Genomic DNA, 17,292 nt, shown 5'->3' on the forward strand with positions numbered 1-17,292 from the left:
TCTAGATCTAGCTTAGCCATGCTGACACCTGGCTCTCCAGGTATGGTACAATACTGTTTCTCATTTACTCTGACTTTTATCATTACAGATCTAATTTACTAGAAATAATGTGAAAACGTATACATTGGAATTACTAATTAGCCGAGTAACAATATAATTGTATCTTTCACATCTCTAACTTTTTTTGTACATACAATGATATGGAGTACAGTCACTGTACTCCATATCATTTTTCAGTGGTAAATGATTTACCACCCGTTGTAGCAGCTCTATTTGTGTCAGACTGTTTTCCTTCCCTTCAGTCATACGTGCCCTATTCTCAGCATGTAACGTCTTTACTTTAGTTACAATGTATATATTGGTATTTATGTTTTCAACCAGTCCTAATGCCATGGTTATGCTCAGAGCAACAACATTATATTTGCTCAGAGTAAAAATGTGCACTGACTCATCAATGCACTGACTCATCAATGCACTTTCTTTTGTCCACTTTAAATCTGCCAATTTGTGATTGATAATTTTACTTTTAAAAGTTGTATGATTATTTTCTGTAAACTCATCATCGTATTAATTCTTCTCACCTCAGACAGCTTACCTATGAGTAGGTACCCAACAGCTGCCATTGCAGGTGGAACATCTGCAGCTGTTATCATCTTCATTGTGGCAGGTGTGGTACTCTTCATCATATGGCGCAGGAAGTTCAAACCAAGGTAAGAACAACATTTGCACTGTTGGCAGGTTTTGTTACTAAAAACACAACATGTGTAACTATTCAAAATTGACAGGGAAGTTATCTTGTAGTGTAATCTTACCATTTAGCAGTTACCTAGCAGTTTTATATCTAAAATTTTAATGTAAATACAAATTTCTCTTTTCTTTTGCATAGGAATATGGGAAAGCACAAGACCCAAAGGGTAAGTTACAAAGTGAATCTTCAACAATGTTTTTCAATAGCTATGGAAGACTTAAGCTTTTATATCGCATCAATACAGTCTTCAATGTCCATTTACCAGTATGTAATGTGTACTGTATTTTTTCTGGCCATTAACATTGGTGTGATGGTCTGTTGCCATTTAGATTAAGATTCAAGTATATTACAATTGTCAACTTTTTAAAAGGTTAAAATTACAAATGACAAAACATTTATTTGCCATAGGTGACCATGAGTAGTTTACAGAATGGACACCCCCACCCTACAGAAGAAGGTACAGTGGATAATGAAATATATGCTGGCGATGACGCGGGAATCGTGGACAATGTCATCTACGAGGGAGGGGTGGGAGCGGATGGGGTGTTCTCTAACCCTGGATACGCTGACAAGACACCGCAGTTCAAACCACGCATGGTGAGGAAGTCAAACTTTTGTTTTTTTTGGCATTATTTTTACATACTCTACAGTGCAGAGTACATAATACATAACCATTTGTTAGATGCCAAATGCATGTCAGGGAAGTTTGCTGTTCAGTCTTGTTTTTTATTCCTTATAACTTGATGTGCAAGTGTGCATACATTGGTCGAATATGTCAAGCAGCAATATCTTGATGTTCAGGTTAGTTGTCGATAAATAATGTTAGGGAACTGTCCTATGGCATGCCAAGGGAGTAATGTATGACCTACAAGTTATCCTGAGCATGTAAGTTGAATCATATAAAACTGAAAACATTCACCATTACTGTTCTCTTTACTGATATTTCTCCCAGTTCTGAAGTGGCACAGTCAGACCCCCAATCTAACTGTACCACCTCTATTTGCCCTGTTTTTGTACCCACAGGAACCCACATTCCCCTATAGGACCACATAGCAAGGACTTTGAACTCAGTTGGTAAACATTCCCAGACAACTACATGGTGTAGAATAGATCAGGATAGCTCGATCAATTAACTCATCTTAGCACAACAGCTAGCTATTAATGTATTGTAAATACGTTTTAGACTTTTGAGTGGGATGTGCATGGTGATAGCACTACTAAAATGCCTGTTACAGTAGCAAGACCGCATACTCGTTTTTGTTTTCTTTACATCTGTGACTTTGATTACATAGCAAAGGCCAGCTGTCTTGGCATAGCAAATATGTAACTCAAAGCTCACTCTCAGTCATCAGTGTCAACTTTTCATTTACCAAAATATCCCAGTCCCCAACATCCAGTATAACTTTCTCAAACAAAGCATGATATTATAATCTCCAAGCAGATGTAAGAATCCTAGGGGGAAGTGAGTTGTTTAAGAAATACAATACCAGAAGAGTAACAACATGTACATGATGTACGTTAAGAAAACTACTTCTGTACAGCGTTAACCAGGTTTACAGTAACCGTTACAACATTCCTTATTTCTCATACATCTCAAAGTAAAACATTTAACAAAATGCACAGATGAAAACAGAACACTAGGACAAAATGAAAAAATATCACTACAAAAATCCATTCCCTAAAACTGTGTTCAATTTAAGCTATAAACTTTAACTCCATTTACTTCATCCAATTCGGCATTGTTTCTCTTAAATCCAACAACCAACAAATGAAAATGGTGTGTCCGTGTCCTAGTAATAGGACCTAATAAAAATTCTGCCATTTATGATAGTAAATACTTTGTTTTTGCTTCTTTCCCAAGGATGCCCCTGGAGCATTTGTACAGCCCAACCCAGGAGCAACTGACAAGACCCCCCAACCCCAGCGGAACATTATCATCGATGAGCCTCAGTATGCACAGATAGTTGACGACCAGTACGCGGATCCTCAGAAAGTACGGGAACGCAAGGACAAGAAAAACAAAAAGAAAGCTGCCAAGGATGAAAACTATTCCAACCTAAAAGGGCCACACGAAAGACAGCCGGGTGCAAACAACTCAAACAGCAATCACATATACCAGGGACTGAATAAAGGTGCAGATTATCAAAGTTTACGGGGGCCGAGAGAGCATCACGAAGTGAGACCATCTGAGAATCCCCAAACTCCGCAAGACGGACACGACTATACTTCTCTTCAACCTGGAAGTTCAAAGCCAAGTGCGGGCACATTGTCGAAGGAAGCAGACTATACAGTGTTGGAAGGCCCAGACTCCCCTGGGGAGGAGACTGCAGCAGGGCCAGATTACACCACCTTAGATGGACCAGACTCCCCCGGGGATGAGAGTACCTCAGGACCAGACTACACAGTTCTGGATGGGCCAGATTCACCAGGGGATTAGATAGATAACAGCTTCAAATACAAAAAAATGTACCTCTTCAAAGTCAAGCAATTGACTATGCTTCCAGAGACAGATATAATACAAATCAAAAGACATTGTATTCAAGCCAGTGCCACTATGTACATTGTATGTTTTGGAGGGAAACAGATTGTAATATCTGAAAATCGAAAATGTTGATGGGACCATATAGCATAATGATGTGTTAAGTGAAAGATCCTTCTTTAGACTGTAATGTTATATTGTAACATTTTACTTGTTGAAATAACTTTGATTCCTGAAAAATTGAATTCGGTGTAGCTTACTTGTTATTTGCTTATGAACCTATGTTATACAAAACCATTCAATTTGAAAGCCAAGGACAGACACTATAATGTACATGTTTTTATGCAATTTAGATTTACTTTCTTAAACTTGTCAGCAGATTGAACATGATATCAGTTAGTTCAACTGAATCTTGTAAGAAATTCTTCCATATCTCTTATCCAAGTTACCCCAGACTGAATCAATATGTGCATTTAATCAAGAAGGACAAACTGTATTTTTAGCCAATCTCTCCAGTGACATATTTGGAAGCCTGGAGGAGATAATTGTTAACTATTAATAACTCAGTAAGCAGAGAACAAGGTTAGCATGTCTGTGTGGAATGTGAGTCTGGCTGGGCGAGTGCAAATGTTTGTGGATCAGATCTCATGTCAAGTGCAAAGGTTCATGTTCATGGTGGTGGATCAAGGGTGTCGTTACCATGTGATATAGGGGATATGTCCTTATTCTGACTTTTATCGTTTCGGACTTACATGTATAGACTAAATCTAAAAGTGTACCACATAGGACTATAAGAAATTCCTCAATTGATGATTAGATTTCTGTTACAGTAATGATGGTCAGTACATACTAGTTTACAAAAATGGTGTCTGGTAAAATATGAAAAGGCTACCAAAGCTTGGCAAAGGCAACTTCTAATTGCATTTGTGTAATACAATTAGTAATATTTGCAATAAATAGTACAAGATTACAACATTTTGCCATGTGATAAGTTACTGATAACCCCAACAAAATCTACATGTAAAAACTGTGACAGTATAACTTCGTTATATCAAAGTTGAGTACATTGGCAATTGCTAAATAAGCTTTGGCAACTGTTAAATTTCATGCTACCAAACTAATATCTTATCTACTTTTACTAAAGTTTTAGGGATGGTTTAGGAATGATTATAAATGGATATGTTCTAATACAGGGAAATATGACCCTAGAAGTGAAGTATGTCAGTGTTTGTGCATGTGTACTCATCTATTTAGTAAGGCCCTGGCAGCTGTAGTGTGTGGTGTCAAAGTGCCATTAATTCTCCTGGATAATATTTACTTACTGGGACATTTTGTTGATGTAGTTTCAGTGCTGACTATCCTCCAATTTCAACCATGTTCACTATGCATACCTGTGTCTGTGAGGGAAGGCTCCATGGCCTGGTTTAGATTCAGAGGGATTTGTGCATCAGTCCAGGAAAGTCCAGAGTGTGGGGGGAGGAGCTGTTAGTGTGTCCAATATCTTGTTAATTCTTAAGGTAGCTATCTATTCATAATGGAAAATGAAAATAGACGTGTCTCATAGAACTGAAAATCTGGTACGTCAGATGCTGTATTGGAAGGAGGAAATTTACCGAAAATGAACCATAAAATACCTCTTCATTTTGTACAGGGAAATCAAGTTGAAAAATTAATGTACCTCTCTGTATCCATACACTCACTATCTACCAATACTGACGTCATACGAATAACCTTCTCCCTGCTAACCTACTTCTTAAACTAATACAAATCCTGTACCAAAAGGCTATCTCAGTTGGGAGAAGGTTAAAAACTGTCTTCAATGTAGGTGTCAGGTCCAACAGACTGTGTTAGAGACACTGCAATCTTGACTGCATCAGTTTCATGCTGCAAACTAGGCTTAATTGGTGATAATTTCTCCTAGAGAAGAAACTACTGAGTGTCTTTGCCTGTTTTGGAGGTGAATAAAAGAAGGGGATATAAAACTATCAAATGATTACCTGTACAAGTGTTCAATAACGGGAACTTGTCCTTGTAAGTATGATTCACTGTTTTGAGAGAAGATAAATAGGACAGACAAAGATTTTAGTTCTTGTTTTCATAAAATGGTTCCTTTTGTACCTAGAACAGTGGAATGCAGAAGTTCCCATTTAATCTCATAATCACCAGCATGGGGGTGACTCACTGCCTTCTTCCCTTCAGGCATCTCCTTTATTTGTTTTACAGCACTTCAGGAAGTGGAACTCGATATCAGCATTCATGCAAAGATTACTCACTTTGCAACAAGCACCTTTTTAAGGATTTATCGTAATAGATTTATGTACATTTTCTACACATTATCACATAACTACCCTTTGTGCATTTCAATCCTATTAGGAACTGGAACTTCCAAAAGATACAGGTGTTTTCATAGGTCACTTCCTCTTTACACGAGTCATGTGTTTCACATCAAGGTTCTGACAGACTGGCATTTAGAGTTCTCATGCTTATTTAGGTATTGCATGTCCTGGACAACTCTTTCTCTCTCAACTCTACTTAAAATACAAGCACTGTTACCTTTATTTGGACTGAAAACAAAAATTCCTTAACCCAACATTGATGCTATCCTTAGCCTTAATGTGGCCTATTAATTATATTTTAACCTAGCTTAATAAGCTAAATAATATTAAGTATTTCAACAAAATTTGATGATTTGAAAATTTTATCCTAAAATATATGACTTTATACTAAATGGTAATGATTAAATGTTCCAAATATCTTTATTGTTTTTTGACCCAAACATTTCTAGATCATCTTAAATATTCAACATGTCACCACTCTTAAAAGTTCACTTCTAACTTAAAGCACAAAACTGTTTGGTCATACAGACTCATACTATAATTCATATAATAATATGTATTGCACAAATAGTTAATACTTGCACCAAAACTGCCCAAGTTAACAAGCCCTTTTGCTTTGTTTAATGCAATTCTGATATTTTCCAAACAATAGTTCTATAATGAAACACTATACTAGTCAGTGTAACTATAATAATATTACTTTTTCTTTGGTATATGTGTATTCTGGGTCGGAGCTTGTCCAACGAAGTATGCTTTGAAGTCTAATCAAATCTTTTGCACCGAATCATAATACACTACATACATGTAAATCAGCACAAGTATGCTCACCAGAACATCCATATGTATGTATATTGAGCTCCATGTTGCACAATATGCTTCCTCTTGTCTTATGTGGCAACATAGACACCAAAATATCAACTTCAATGGTATACGGATGAAAACATGATTTTACACCCCCTGACTTAACATTGATAGGTGTTAACCTACTAATAAGGTCTACTAGAGAAAAGTTTTTCTTGTGCTGTATCATTTCATTCCATCCGTAATTTCAACATAACAAGCAAAGAGAACCTTAACAGCAATAGCAAGATTGCCACTGATAGTTGCATGTCCCTACTGTGCCTGTGTAGCGCTGGTCTGTGCTGACTCCACCAGTTCTAACAGCTGTCTGTAAGTGGAGATGGCATCCAGGGGGACGGACAGGGCCTGGATCTGCCAAAAACACATGACATAAATGACACGAGATACACAATCTAACAGCTACCCTCCCATGTAAGGTAGCTCTGAATATTCTGAGCCAATATCATAGATACAGAGGATTAGGATAGATTACTAAATACTCATTGCAAAGGATTCACTTTAAGCCCATACAACTGTAATTCTGGTGCTGATATTTCATATTAGGTATGTCTAACTCTAATTAGGACAGTTGTTACTAAATAATAGTTCAAAGAAGAACTGCATGTACCACACAGTAGACTCACAGTGACTCCTTATAATAAGGAAGGTCATATATTTACATGTACCTTAAGTTTGTTTTTAATCAGAGAATTGAGGGAATATGCCCTGTAGCTTCCGCATGCACTTCAGGGAGCAGATTCTGCCAAAAGCGGAATATCTAGGTTGACCAAGTTACTGACCATGGCATAGTCTTCATAACCATTATAGTCAAATCATCTCCACTAAGCCATAGAATGCTGCCTTTTTACACGAAATTGTCTGAAATAACACTGCCCCCCTCCCCTCAGTTCATCCGCTCCCTTGTGTTGCTGAACAGGTTTTTGTGGCGATGGTGGTGTCAGCTCTCAGAAGATGAACTGAACTGAACTTAATGTGTTGCCTTTACACTAGCCTTTCTGAGAAAAACCTTCCCAAATGGTACTATTTACTGAATAAAACTCACTATTTACTTAGAAGTGAACCACTCATGCATGCGTAGGACTGGTGTTAAGGAATTTTACACATCATCACACAACAATGATAACACAGGCCTGACACAAACTGGTACAGTATAGTCAGACTTCTTATCTGCATAAAGGTTCATGGAGGCCAAAGTTGTATGATACAGATACATAGACTATAACTTCTAATATTATCACTACAGCCTATAAATCTAAAACAGTATCTGACTACCTTTAGTTTACCTTACATTCCATACCTGTAATATGTTTTTAAGCAGTTATTTGTGCATACCTCTTCCCCAAACTGCTTGACGTCTAGGACCAATTGAAGTCTGATCTTGTCGTCATCGCTCATCCCCCCAGAAGACGATGAGTTCCCACTGTCGCCTTTGCGAAGCTTCTTCAGCCTCTTCAGACTGTCTTCCATTTTCCTCACCGCTGTTAGTATATCATCCGTGACTGAGTAGTATCTGAAAGTAGAGTACAGCATATTGTTTGTTTGTTTGTTTATTTGTCATCTCATACAGTTTTCTTTAATTTTGTAGTGATACAGAAATCAAAAGGATAAGGAATGTACCTTTACCTTTCTGTAACCACCTTCAGAATGCTGACAACCCACTGGCTCCTCCTAGTGGCAGAGATGATAACTGCATGTTCCTCCAGGAACATTTGTAAGGGTTTGACTGTGGCAGACACATAAGAGGAAGCCTTGGAGGGTACCTACAAGTATAGAAGACACAAAAGCAGAACAAAAGCCATTACCAATGTGCAACAGACTGTTGATTTAAGGGGAAATAACATACTATTAATCAGATATAACGGTTGACCCCCCCCCCCTTGCCCATACAATACTTCCAGTCCCACAGACACAACAGCACTGAATTTGTATGTTGGCAATTGCAGAAACACAGACCAGCCAGCAATAATCATAGCGGAAAGTAAACATAAATGAAATCTACATCATGTACGTAAAGTCAATAACATTTTCCAATGATACTGTTATCATACATTTTGTATACTGCTGAACTAAGTGGTAAGTGACCATACCTCTCTGTTTGTTCTCCTGTACAGTCTGGGGATGTCATTAGCAGGTTTGAGGTTGACCACACAGTGTTCAGCTATCTGCTGTACTATGAAATCACCAAACCCTGGCAGCTCCTGGGATATCAGTTCTTTAGACTCCCCTAATGCATCTACATTACAAAACAGAGAAGATTATGTATAAGTATCAAGAACCAAGGGGGTGCAGTATTACATGTACATGTATTGCAAAGCTCTTGTTTATGAATGGACCTTTTTTCTGCAAAAAAGACACTAGAATTGTTCATTGAATATTTTGACAACTTGATCAAGTGCATGTATATTATGTGAAACAAGTTAACACTGTCACTATGATTCTGGATTTAATTATTAGCTCCGCCTGACTTTAACAACTTATAGCTAAAACTTCAAAGATTTCAATTTACCTGTAAGCACATCTGTGTTCTTCACACCAATGGCCGCAACCTTGGGTTGGACCACAGTGGAAAAGAATTCATCAACCTGTGTTGCAATACAAGAAGGAATAACAACCTGATGATTAAGACATTATTATTCCCTCAAGATATTCACCAATTCAAATACATGAAGCTATCATCAAGACCAAGTTGAAGAATACTGTTATTTACCTTGTTGATGATGGTATCTGAGTCGGTGACCAGACAAACCATTTGAGTCATTGTGACCAGTGGAGTGCTGGGGGCAGTGCCTTGTGAGGGGGGTCCTGGTGTGGATGCCAGAGAAGCAGGGGTTGTGGTCACTGTTGTCATAGTAGGTGTGTATATCATAAGAGCATTGGTAGTGGATGGTGTCCCTGTTGATGATTCGCCAGTCTGGTCAGTCTCCTTCCTAGGAATTTCTTTCTCGCGAATTTCTTTCACCCAGGTGCTATATCTCGCCAGCAGTTGTAGCGTGAGTTTCCAGAAGCGATGACAGAGCGGTGATAGGTAGATGTCCTGCGCCCAACATTTCGCCATGCACTGCCACAATGTGTAAGGTGCGTTCAGTTGGAAGAGAGTCTTATCTGAGGCATTGTTGAAGGGGGACATCAGGGATGTCTCAAGAGCACCACCTATCTCCTGAAACCTGCAGTGCAGGTTTTTAAAAAAAATTATGGTCAGCTTTTTTATCATTTGGAATCATGTATGTGGTCAGAAGAACATTGGTAAGTAAAACAGCAACTTTTCTATGTCATAAAATCTTAATTACATAGAATCAATGAGTATTGGTTTCAACCATGACAAGAAATTTTACTTTTCCTATACCTTATTTGGTAGTATACAGGAAGACTCCATTTTGTCATGAAGGTGTTGTAGCTGGGATGGGACCTCAGTCTCTTGACACTGGCCTGGGAACCACACTCCAACTCAAAGGCATCCAGGAAGTTCATACTCGTCAAGTATTTCTACAACAAATACAAAAAATGCCATTTACTAGCTTTAAATTAAAAAAACTTTAAGCAAAAAAAATATCAATACATGTATTAAAGACTATTTCTGAGTAAGGGGAATTTCAAAGCTAAACCCATCTAACATCTTAACATGAAACCGTAGGTTAGAAGAAGAGTGAAAATATCCATGTCAGTATTAGCACTGAGATCAATTCAAATCTTCTGTTAGGTGGTAAAGTTTAAGATCAGACAAAATACAGATAATGCCCATTTAAACTTAAAAGAAGCAACAGTACTACATTTCAAATATACTAAAACTTTCAAATGACAATATTCTACTACAAGCTACAGTCTACTTTTTCAGTTTCTTTCTACAAAGTCCCTTCTTGCAATTGCTACTGAATTACATGTCTGGGGAGCACAAGCTGTATGGAACATTAGTTCACAGGCACACAAACACATGTAATACTAACTACAAATCTACCACATCTTACCTGGTGAAACATGCTGGGGTTGCCAGGTGCAAAGATGGAGGGTGTTCTCTTCTCTAACCCTGCTATGACTTCTGGCCACACTGCATTTACTAGGAAATCATACCCTCGCACCACCTCACCCTGGGCAGAGCTACACACAACAAGAAAACAATAGAACACTGAAGAAGAGAATGTATATCATGAGTTAAAACATAAACACTAGCTCCTCTTTTTAGAATACGTCAATAACAATTCTTTCTTTTCCAAGAGCTACATTTTGATTATACATGTATGTACGTATAATACAGTCAGAGCTGTTCAACAATATCTGAAACATACAAGCTTCTAAAAACTGTTCACACTAATGACCCCATTTTGCCAAATTATTTCACAAGACTAATTTCATCATCACCTGTATGTACATGTGTGTAAAAAGTTCAACAAAACATTGACTTTTCTAGAGTATTGCATAAACAATGTTTATGTGATACATACACATATATATATATACATGTACAAACAACTTGCACAGAATATTACAGCAAAAATTAGGCAGAAAACAACATCATATTTTAGTGTAGTTCATAACCTATAATCAGTTGGAACATAAAACCCTGTACCTAGGCACCAGGCCAGTAGTAACCTCCCTAAGAGGTTTACAGTGTGCAGGGATGAAGTCTAACACCCTGCTGTACAGACCCCTCAAACCCTGGGGATGGGACATCAGCACTGCTTCTGTAATCACCTGTACACACACAGAAAAACCTGTATGATTATGTGTACAGTACAAATGATATTCATCAAAATACAAAGTACTTATTATATTCCAATTACTGATACATTGAACCCAAGTGTATGTATCAAGAGAATATATCATTCTTCTTATCAATTTTCTTCCAATCTATATAAAAAGGGAATCATCTGACTACATCCAAAAAAACAAACAGTTAGACATTGCCTGCATTTCTTACCTCTTCCATATATGGTCTAACAATGGTCTGTCTGAAGAGAGCCTCTGCATCCTTGATCTTGTCTATGGTGGCATATGTCCTGAGACACTGCCTGAGGATGTCCCTGTTACTGGTCCTCAGACCCTCCAGGAATGACGTCTCCAAACTGTGCTGTAAGGTGGTCGTTATGGCTGCTATTCTCTGTGGAAAATAGTCATGCTATAGTCAAACGTGTTCAACTTAAGGGGCTTGGAGAAAATGGTCACTATGGACTAGGAGTCCACCTAGACAGGTGGCTACTATGGACAGGATTCTTAGTGCTTGTAGCGAACCAACAAAAAAAATACACTGGCCGATCAGCGGATAAATCTTTAATCCTTACACAGAAGTGGTCATTAGTTGGACTGTAATATGTGTCTTAAACTGTAAATCTTGAAATGTTTGCAGTGCTCTTATCTTTGCATTTTTTGTGACATCCTTTCCCTCCTAATACAAAACCTCCTTTCCCCTTCTAATGCAAAATTTAGGTTTCCACAAAAATTAAGGAATTTACAGTACAATGGAACTGAAAAGTTTTTGAAGACTCACAGGTCTAATTTTCTCCACCAATGGCAGCCCTTTACTCTGTGTGACGTAGAACTGCAGCTGGTTGAACTCAGTGGCCACTCTTTCAATCAGCTGGCCTGTCAACTCCCTAAACACAGGCAGCAAATTGTAGCAAATTAGCATAAAGGCACGAATACATTTAGATCGTAATTACATGTTGAAAAACAACAATGTACAGGCTTTGCTACATATTATTTCAAGTCCTTAATATATGTGTAATGTTGAGGTGATGATGTTTACCTTTCCCCATCTCCCTGCCCTTGGTCCTGGATGTCCAGTATCTTTTCAATCTTCTCCACAGAATGGGTGATGTTCATCAGCCTCTGTAAACAGGCCTGGACAATATAGAAAAATCATCCATTAGCAATTGAGAAAGATAGCTAAAAGACAAAGGTTTCATATGTTGAATTTCAATGAGAATGGTATATGAGATTAATTCTGAAGCCTAGAGTAGGAAACAATAAGAGATGTGACCTTCTTGTCCCTTATAGCAGCCCTGGTAGCCAGTCTGTTTTCTATCTCCTGTACTGCTGTGTCCATTGCTGTTCTCACTGTCTGCTGGCAACACAAGTACATGTCAGTGTCTGTTTGACTGTTCAAGTCATATACATAGTCATAGCAGTATATCAGAACCGCAATACATATACTACGGGGAATGTATTTCTGATATAAGTAACTATACAATCAGACTGTACAACAAATCAATGACTGGTGCCTAAGTATTTTTATTTGTCTATGTACTGTGTATGTCATGCGTACTGTTGTCTAGTCGTTGTAAGAATTTACTCTGAGTCACATTGTAAGATCAACGGCATTCAGAGGTGCTTCTGCTAAGAATTAATCTCTGTAAGGTTGATTTTGATGAATAAAGAAGAAGAACTACAAAACAGGAAAATAAAAAACCAAACTTGTGTACAGTATATATAGTACTTGCCAAATGTACCTTCCTTGTCACTGGTAAAGCTCAGATTCAGTTTTTGTTGTTTTGACTACTGTGCGAATTCATGTATCAAAAGGTACTCTAACATTGCTGTTGCAATACTAGATAATAAAGACCTTACCATGACTTCTTCCCTGAGTTGCCCCAGTGGCACAGACAAATTGTTTATGGCCTTGTCCATTCCAACCTGTGAATGCAAAATTATTTATTAATTCTACATAACCATGAATAAAATGCAGCAATACACAAAGATAGCTCTGTCCAACAATCACTTAGAAATAAAAGGTAAATCATCCTCAAATACAGAATAATACATTTTCATGTTCTGTAGACTAGTAAGTGAACTAAAATATGAGAATTTAGATGAGAATTTTTCTACCTTGATAATATTATGGCAAATTACAAGGTACTAATAGTAGTTTCCTAGAAGAAAAGTCTTCCATTAACTAAGTGTCTGATGAATTATCTTACAAGGTTTGTGGACAGGTTAACGAAGTCTGCATAGTCTTTGTTGATGAGTTCTATCATGGCGCTGCGTAGGAGTTTGTAGTACACCTCCAGGTCTTCCCGCAGGGTTTCCAGTGACACTCGCCGCCGACATTCCGCAACAAACTGGTCCACGTCAAAATTTTCCTACAGTACAAATAAAACAAGTTCATAACTCATAGCCAGTGAACAGGTAGTAAACCAGGGTTGTATATTACCATTAGACAAGACAGATAGGGTTGATCTACTCATGCCAGGTAATGTAACGCGAGTTAACCTTTATTCGTTCAGTTACCTTAATTCGTTTTTTCAAAAACAGGGAATCTACGGAGACACGGTAAATGCAACATCAGTAATAACCACAGGAATGCATAACCAAGAGACTTAAGTGTTCAGAATATTCATGAAAAGGCTCCGATGACCACGCATTTGAAAACAGCGAGGTCAAAAACGTACCGTCCTTCATTGTAATAGCCTACCGCTCCGTGGGAGGATTGCGTCACCGTGTTGTTTGCCGGAATGGCAGAGATCTATCACATTCGCTTCCAGTTCACAATTATCATGCACAAGACAACTAAATAAAGTTTGTGTTGCTAACCAGTAACTAGACTCAAAGTGTGATCAATTGTCGAAAACCGTCTCTTTGTTGCCACAACCTCCCGCACTTGTGGCGCACGATCGAACGACGCCATGTTTTTTCCAAGAAACCTACGGTCGCAACCGCGGGAAAAAGATTGGATGACGACATTACAAGGTATTTGTATTTATTAAACTTACCTTTAACCTTTAATAACTCACTAACTCGCCTTTTTCTCTTAGATCATTAAGCAGCCATCTATTAAACAATTTATGCACCACCAAGAATGGAAATGATATTGAACATCGACAAATTAATTTTTACTCTGGTCCCCTTTTTTTAAAATGTGAAAGTCCCAAGCCAGATCATGTAAACTGTTGCAAATACGGCCTTGAAGACGATACCAACTGTCTCAGTACGGGTATGGTACACCGATAACAAGATTTGCACTGCATATTTGTCGACCACAAGTCTGACAGCAATGTTTTATATCATTTATTGTGGAATCTTTCGTTCTTTGATCCAGGGCATTGACAACAGCGGCATATCAGACTTCACACCCCTTCATCTTTAGTGTTGTTGGCCGCCGGAATAGACCTTTGACACAAATATATCGGGTTACATTTTGCCGTGTGGAGGGTGCAAAACACTGTACAGATGGTTGTACTGCAAACTGATGATTACCCGCTTGGAAGTAGCCACAGCACGCCGTTCAAGTTGCAACGAAAGGTGCATAAGTTTCATGGAACGACCATGGCGCCAGGATCGATTTTACGTCACGGTCTACTGACCGAAAAACCTCATTTTTTTTACCAACGCGCTACTGCGTGCGACGGTAAATACTCAGCGGTAGTTGTCGGGATTTTTTTGTTGCCTGAATAAGTTTGTAATCTAGAGCACTCCATTCATGTCAAGAAAGGAACAATAGCTTCAGCATAAAGTAAGTAGCAGCGGACAAACATAACGAGTCTCGTCAGAACGAATAAAGGTCACGCCCTCCGGGAGCGCCGTCGTTCTCAACGCAACGCGACGGTGTTTTCAAATTGAGACATTTTCATATTAGCATGGTAGGAGAGAAAATATATCGTGGATGGGATGAATGGCAAAGGTAAACAACAATACCACCATGTTGAATACAGAAATTATGCTTTGTTCTTCTGCCAGATTGGAATAAGCTGACTCTTGGTAAAAAACGCAACGAATAAAGGTTAACTAGCGTTACCCGTCTTATCAATTAGATGACTCTTGTGCTTGGGGTAACAACACACATTTATTTACAATATTTCCTAGGCTTGCTACAATACCTTACCCCAAGAGTGACCATGGCCAATCAATATGTCAAACGGGATCTTAGCCCTTTTCTTTCACCCAAATAGTTAAACGATGAAATTTGTTTGTAATGTTATCTGATTATAAGGAATTACTCCTGATCCTGGACCTCAAATTTATCAAGATCTGCCACCACCCCCACCCCTCTATTAGAAAATATCATAACATAAGATCATGGCATCATGTAACGTTATATAATCTGATAATACAATATGTAATGTTCAATGCAATGGCAAGTTATTATAACGTCATATACCCTGCTAAACATCGTCTACCCTGCGCCCCTCCCCCTCTCACACACACACAACCAACCTTCATAAACACGTCCTTATCGAAACACAGGGACCTGGGGCTGATCGGTAACGTGGTTAACGCCATCCTGGTCGCGTAAGGACAGGTGGATACCTTTAAGCCGTAAAGAAAGATGTGTTTCAGGTGTTAATACGACTGTAACACCTGTCTGCAACTTGAATCTTCCTCCACGTAGCACTGGTCATACAGTACCCTGGGATCAAGACCTGCCCGGCTGGACGAGTCTACTATAAGGAGGATGTTACTAAATTATCATAAAAGTTTGAGGCTAAAAAGATTTTTTCATAATGTCTATAACTTGACGAAATTATCTATTTAGTTAAAATAGCAAATTTGACAAATACGTTAAATCTTTATCATTATAAAACAATATGACGCTACACCCCTTCTGATATTATGAAATCGTCACCGCCTCGTTGCCGGGGCACTCTCCACTTGTTGCAGTTCTGATTCATTCCGCTCTATGATAGTGGCGTCCTTGTACCGCAACGAGTTGGAGACTGAGAAGCTTGAATGAATAAATGAATGGTAGCTATTGGTTGAACTTTCGTATCACCTACGGACAGATGCTCGTATAGACTCACAAAGGTAACTTATCATAGTTGACGGTGCTTACAGGTGCTTCGCCGAAGCCGTTTAGGTCGATATCCAAGTTGCTTGTGTCTGTTTATACAATGAGCTTTTAAAGCGCCTTGGTTTATATGGGTTTGTTATTGCTCCTCCTTGAAGGATTTTTTAACAGCCATCTTATCATAGAGATTGACTTAATCCTAGCATTGTGTTGTCGAATTTGTGAGTGAGTTTAATGATAAACTGGAAAGGGTAGCGTTACAACTTACAACCAAGCTGCCAGAATGAGATTTTGTACAAACAACTATGAGCAGGGATGCTAGTGTTAACGTTACCAAAATGAAAACAGAATTGCAGTAGAAAATGTCCAGACTTTGCATGATGTACAAAATGACCAATAAACTGGTGGACGGTACCAACTAATAAGTATCTGATACCAGCTCAAAAAAGAACAAGAAACAGTCATACCTTCAAATACCAGAGTTACCAACCTAGGATTGATGTGTTCGTACTTTCCCAGAACTATTGTAGAGTGGAATTTGTTATCACCAAGTACAGTAGGGGCATCTTCTCTGGGTGGTTTTAAAGAAAGCTTACAGATAGATGTGCAAAAGTAAGGTGTGACGGGTCGTTCAGTGTAATATAACGAGCGGCTACCGCGCCGCGTGCCTGCGAAGCCGATGTGTTACGCCGAAGGGCGGTTTATATACCGGCTATATAAAATTTAGATACAGATACGGTCTCTGACAATCTAAACCATCCGTAACAAAATATTTTACAAAACTTTCATATCGCATAGTGAGCGAAATATCTCCTGTTGTTCGTTTCAAAGGCTAAAGGATCTAAACTATGTTAGATTTGGGCATGTCACGTGTTGCTTCAGGATGTAACATACTACTAGTAGTAGTGGCGCTGTGCGAGTTGTGCGACACTGACTCAAAACATTATGGACTCACTGACGCCAGGCGAAGACGGGCCAAATTTCGCCGGCAAAATATTTTTTAAAAAATGTTTCTTGTATCTTTTGAGTTTAATACTTTCACTACAAAATCAGCACTTAACGTTATAAGTTAACGGCACGCAAAACATAACCGTCCTGTCAGCGCCGCAATATCGGTTATTCACATAATACCGCTACGTTATGTGGGTAATTAAAT

The 17,292-nt window shown here is 38.5% G+C and overlaps 2 protein-coding genes across 3 annotated transcripts in view; one reads left to right on the top strand and one right to left on the bottom strand.

Moving 5' to 3' along the window:
- LOC118412406 overlaps nt 1–5,217 on the top strand; it is a 6,073-nt gene extending 856 nt beyond the window's left edge. The window contains exons 3-6 of the mRNA XM_035815291.1: nt 587–710; nt 887–914; nt 1,157–1,345; nt 2,610–5,217. Coding sequence (XP_035671184.1) covers nt 587–710; nt 887–914; nt 1,157–1,345; nt 2,610–3,185 — 917 coding nt within the window. The 3' untranslated portion in view covers nt 3,186–5,217. The remainder of the gene's footprint in view (nt 1–586; nt 711–886; nt 915–1,156; nt 1,346–2,609) is intronic.
- Nucleotides 5,218–5,894: 677 nt separating this feature from the next.
- Nucleotides 5,895–15,778, bottom strand: LOC118427645 (conserved oligomeric Golgi complex subunit 2-like). 2 transcript variants are annotated; one of them, XM_035837542.1, is made up of 16 exons: nt 15,566–15,778; nt 13,333–13,494; nt 12,983–13,048; nt 12,396–12,476; nt 12,162–12,256; nt 11,904–12,009; nt 11,337–11,516; nt 10,986–11,110; nt 10,387–10,516; nt 9,768–9,907; nt 9,132–9,588; nt 8,931–9,006; nt 8,512–8,657; nt 8,048–8,184; nt 7,757–7,934; nt 5,895–6,775 (listed from the first exon to the last, which is right to left on the bottom strand). In XM_035837542.1, the coding sequence occupies exons 1-16, from the start codon at nt 15,629–15,631 to the stop codon at nt 6,677–6,679; spliced, it is 2,244 nt and encodes a 747-aa protein (XP_035693435.1). In that variant the 5' UTR covers nt 15,632–15,778; the 3' UTR covers nt 5,895–6,676. The 2 variants fall into 2 exon arrangements, with proteins under 2 accessions (XP_035693435.1, XP_035693427.1); XM_035837534.1 differs by having other exon boundaries at nt 12,396–12,479.
- Between the last annotated feature and the right edge of the window lie 1,514 nt (nt 15,779–17,292).

Source organism: Branchiostoma floridae, chromosome 1, assembly GCF_000003815.2.
Source record: "Branchiostoma floridae strain S238N-H82 chromosome 1, Bfl_VNyyK, whole genome shotgun sequence".
Taxonomy (NCBI): Eukaryota; Metazoa; Chordata; class Leptocardii; order Amphioxiformes; family Branchiostomatidae; genus Branchiostoma; species Branchiostoma floridae.

Bases quoted from the DNA above. Each gene is read 5' to 3' on its own strand.
- LOC118427645 (XM_035837534.1), bottom strand. From the start codon at position 15,631: ATGGCGTTAACCACGTTACCGATCAGCCCCAGGTCCCTGTGTTTCGAT. The intron at 11,517-11,903 runs GTGAGTCTTCAA...TATTTTCCACAG, and splicing joins TGGTGGAGAAAATTAGACCT to AGAATAGCAGCCATAACGAC. The intron at 9,908-10,386 runs GTAAGATGTGGT...TATTTGTTGTAG, and splicing joins ACCCCAGCATGTTTCACCAG to AAATACTTGACGAGTATGAA.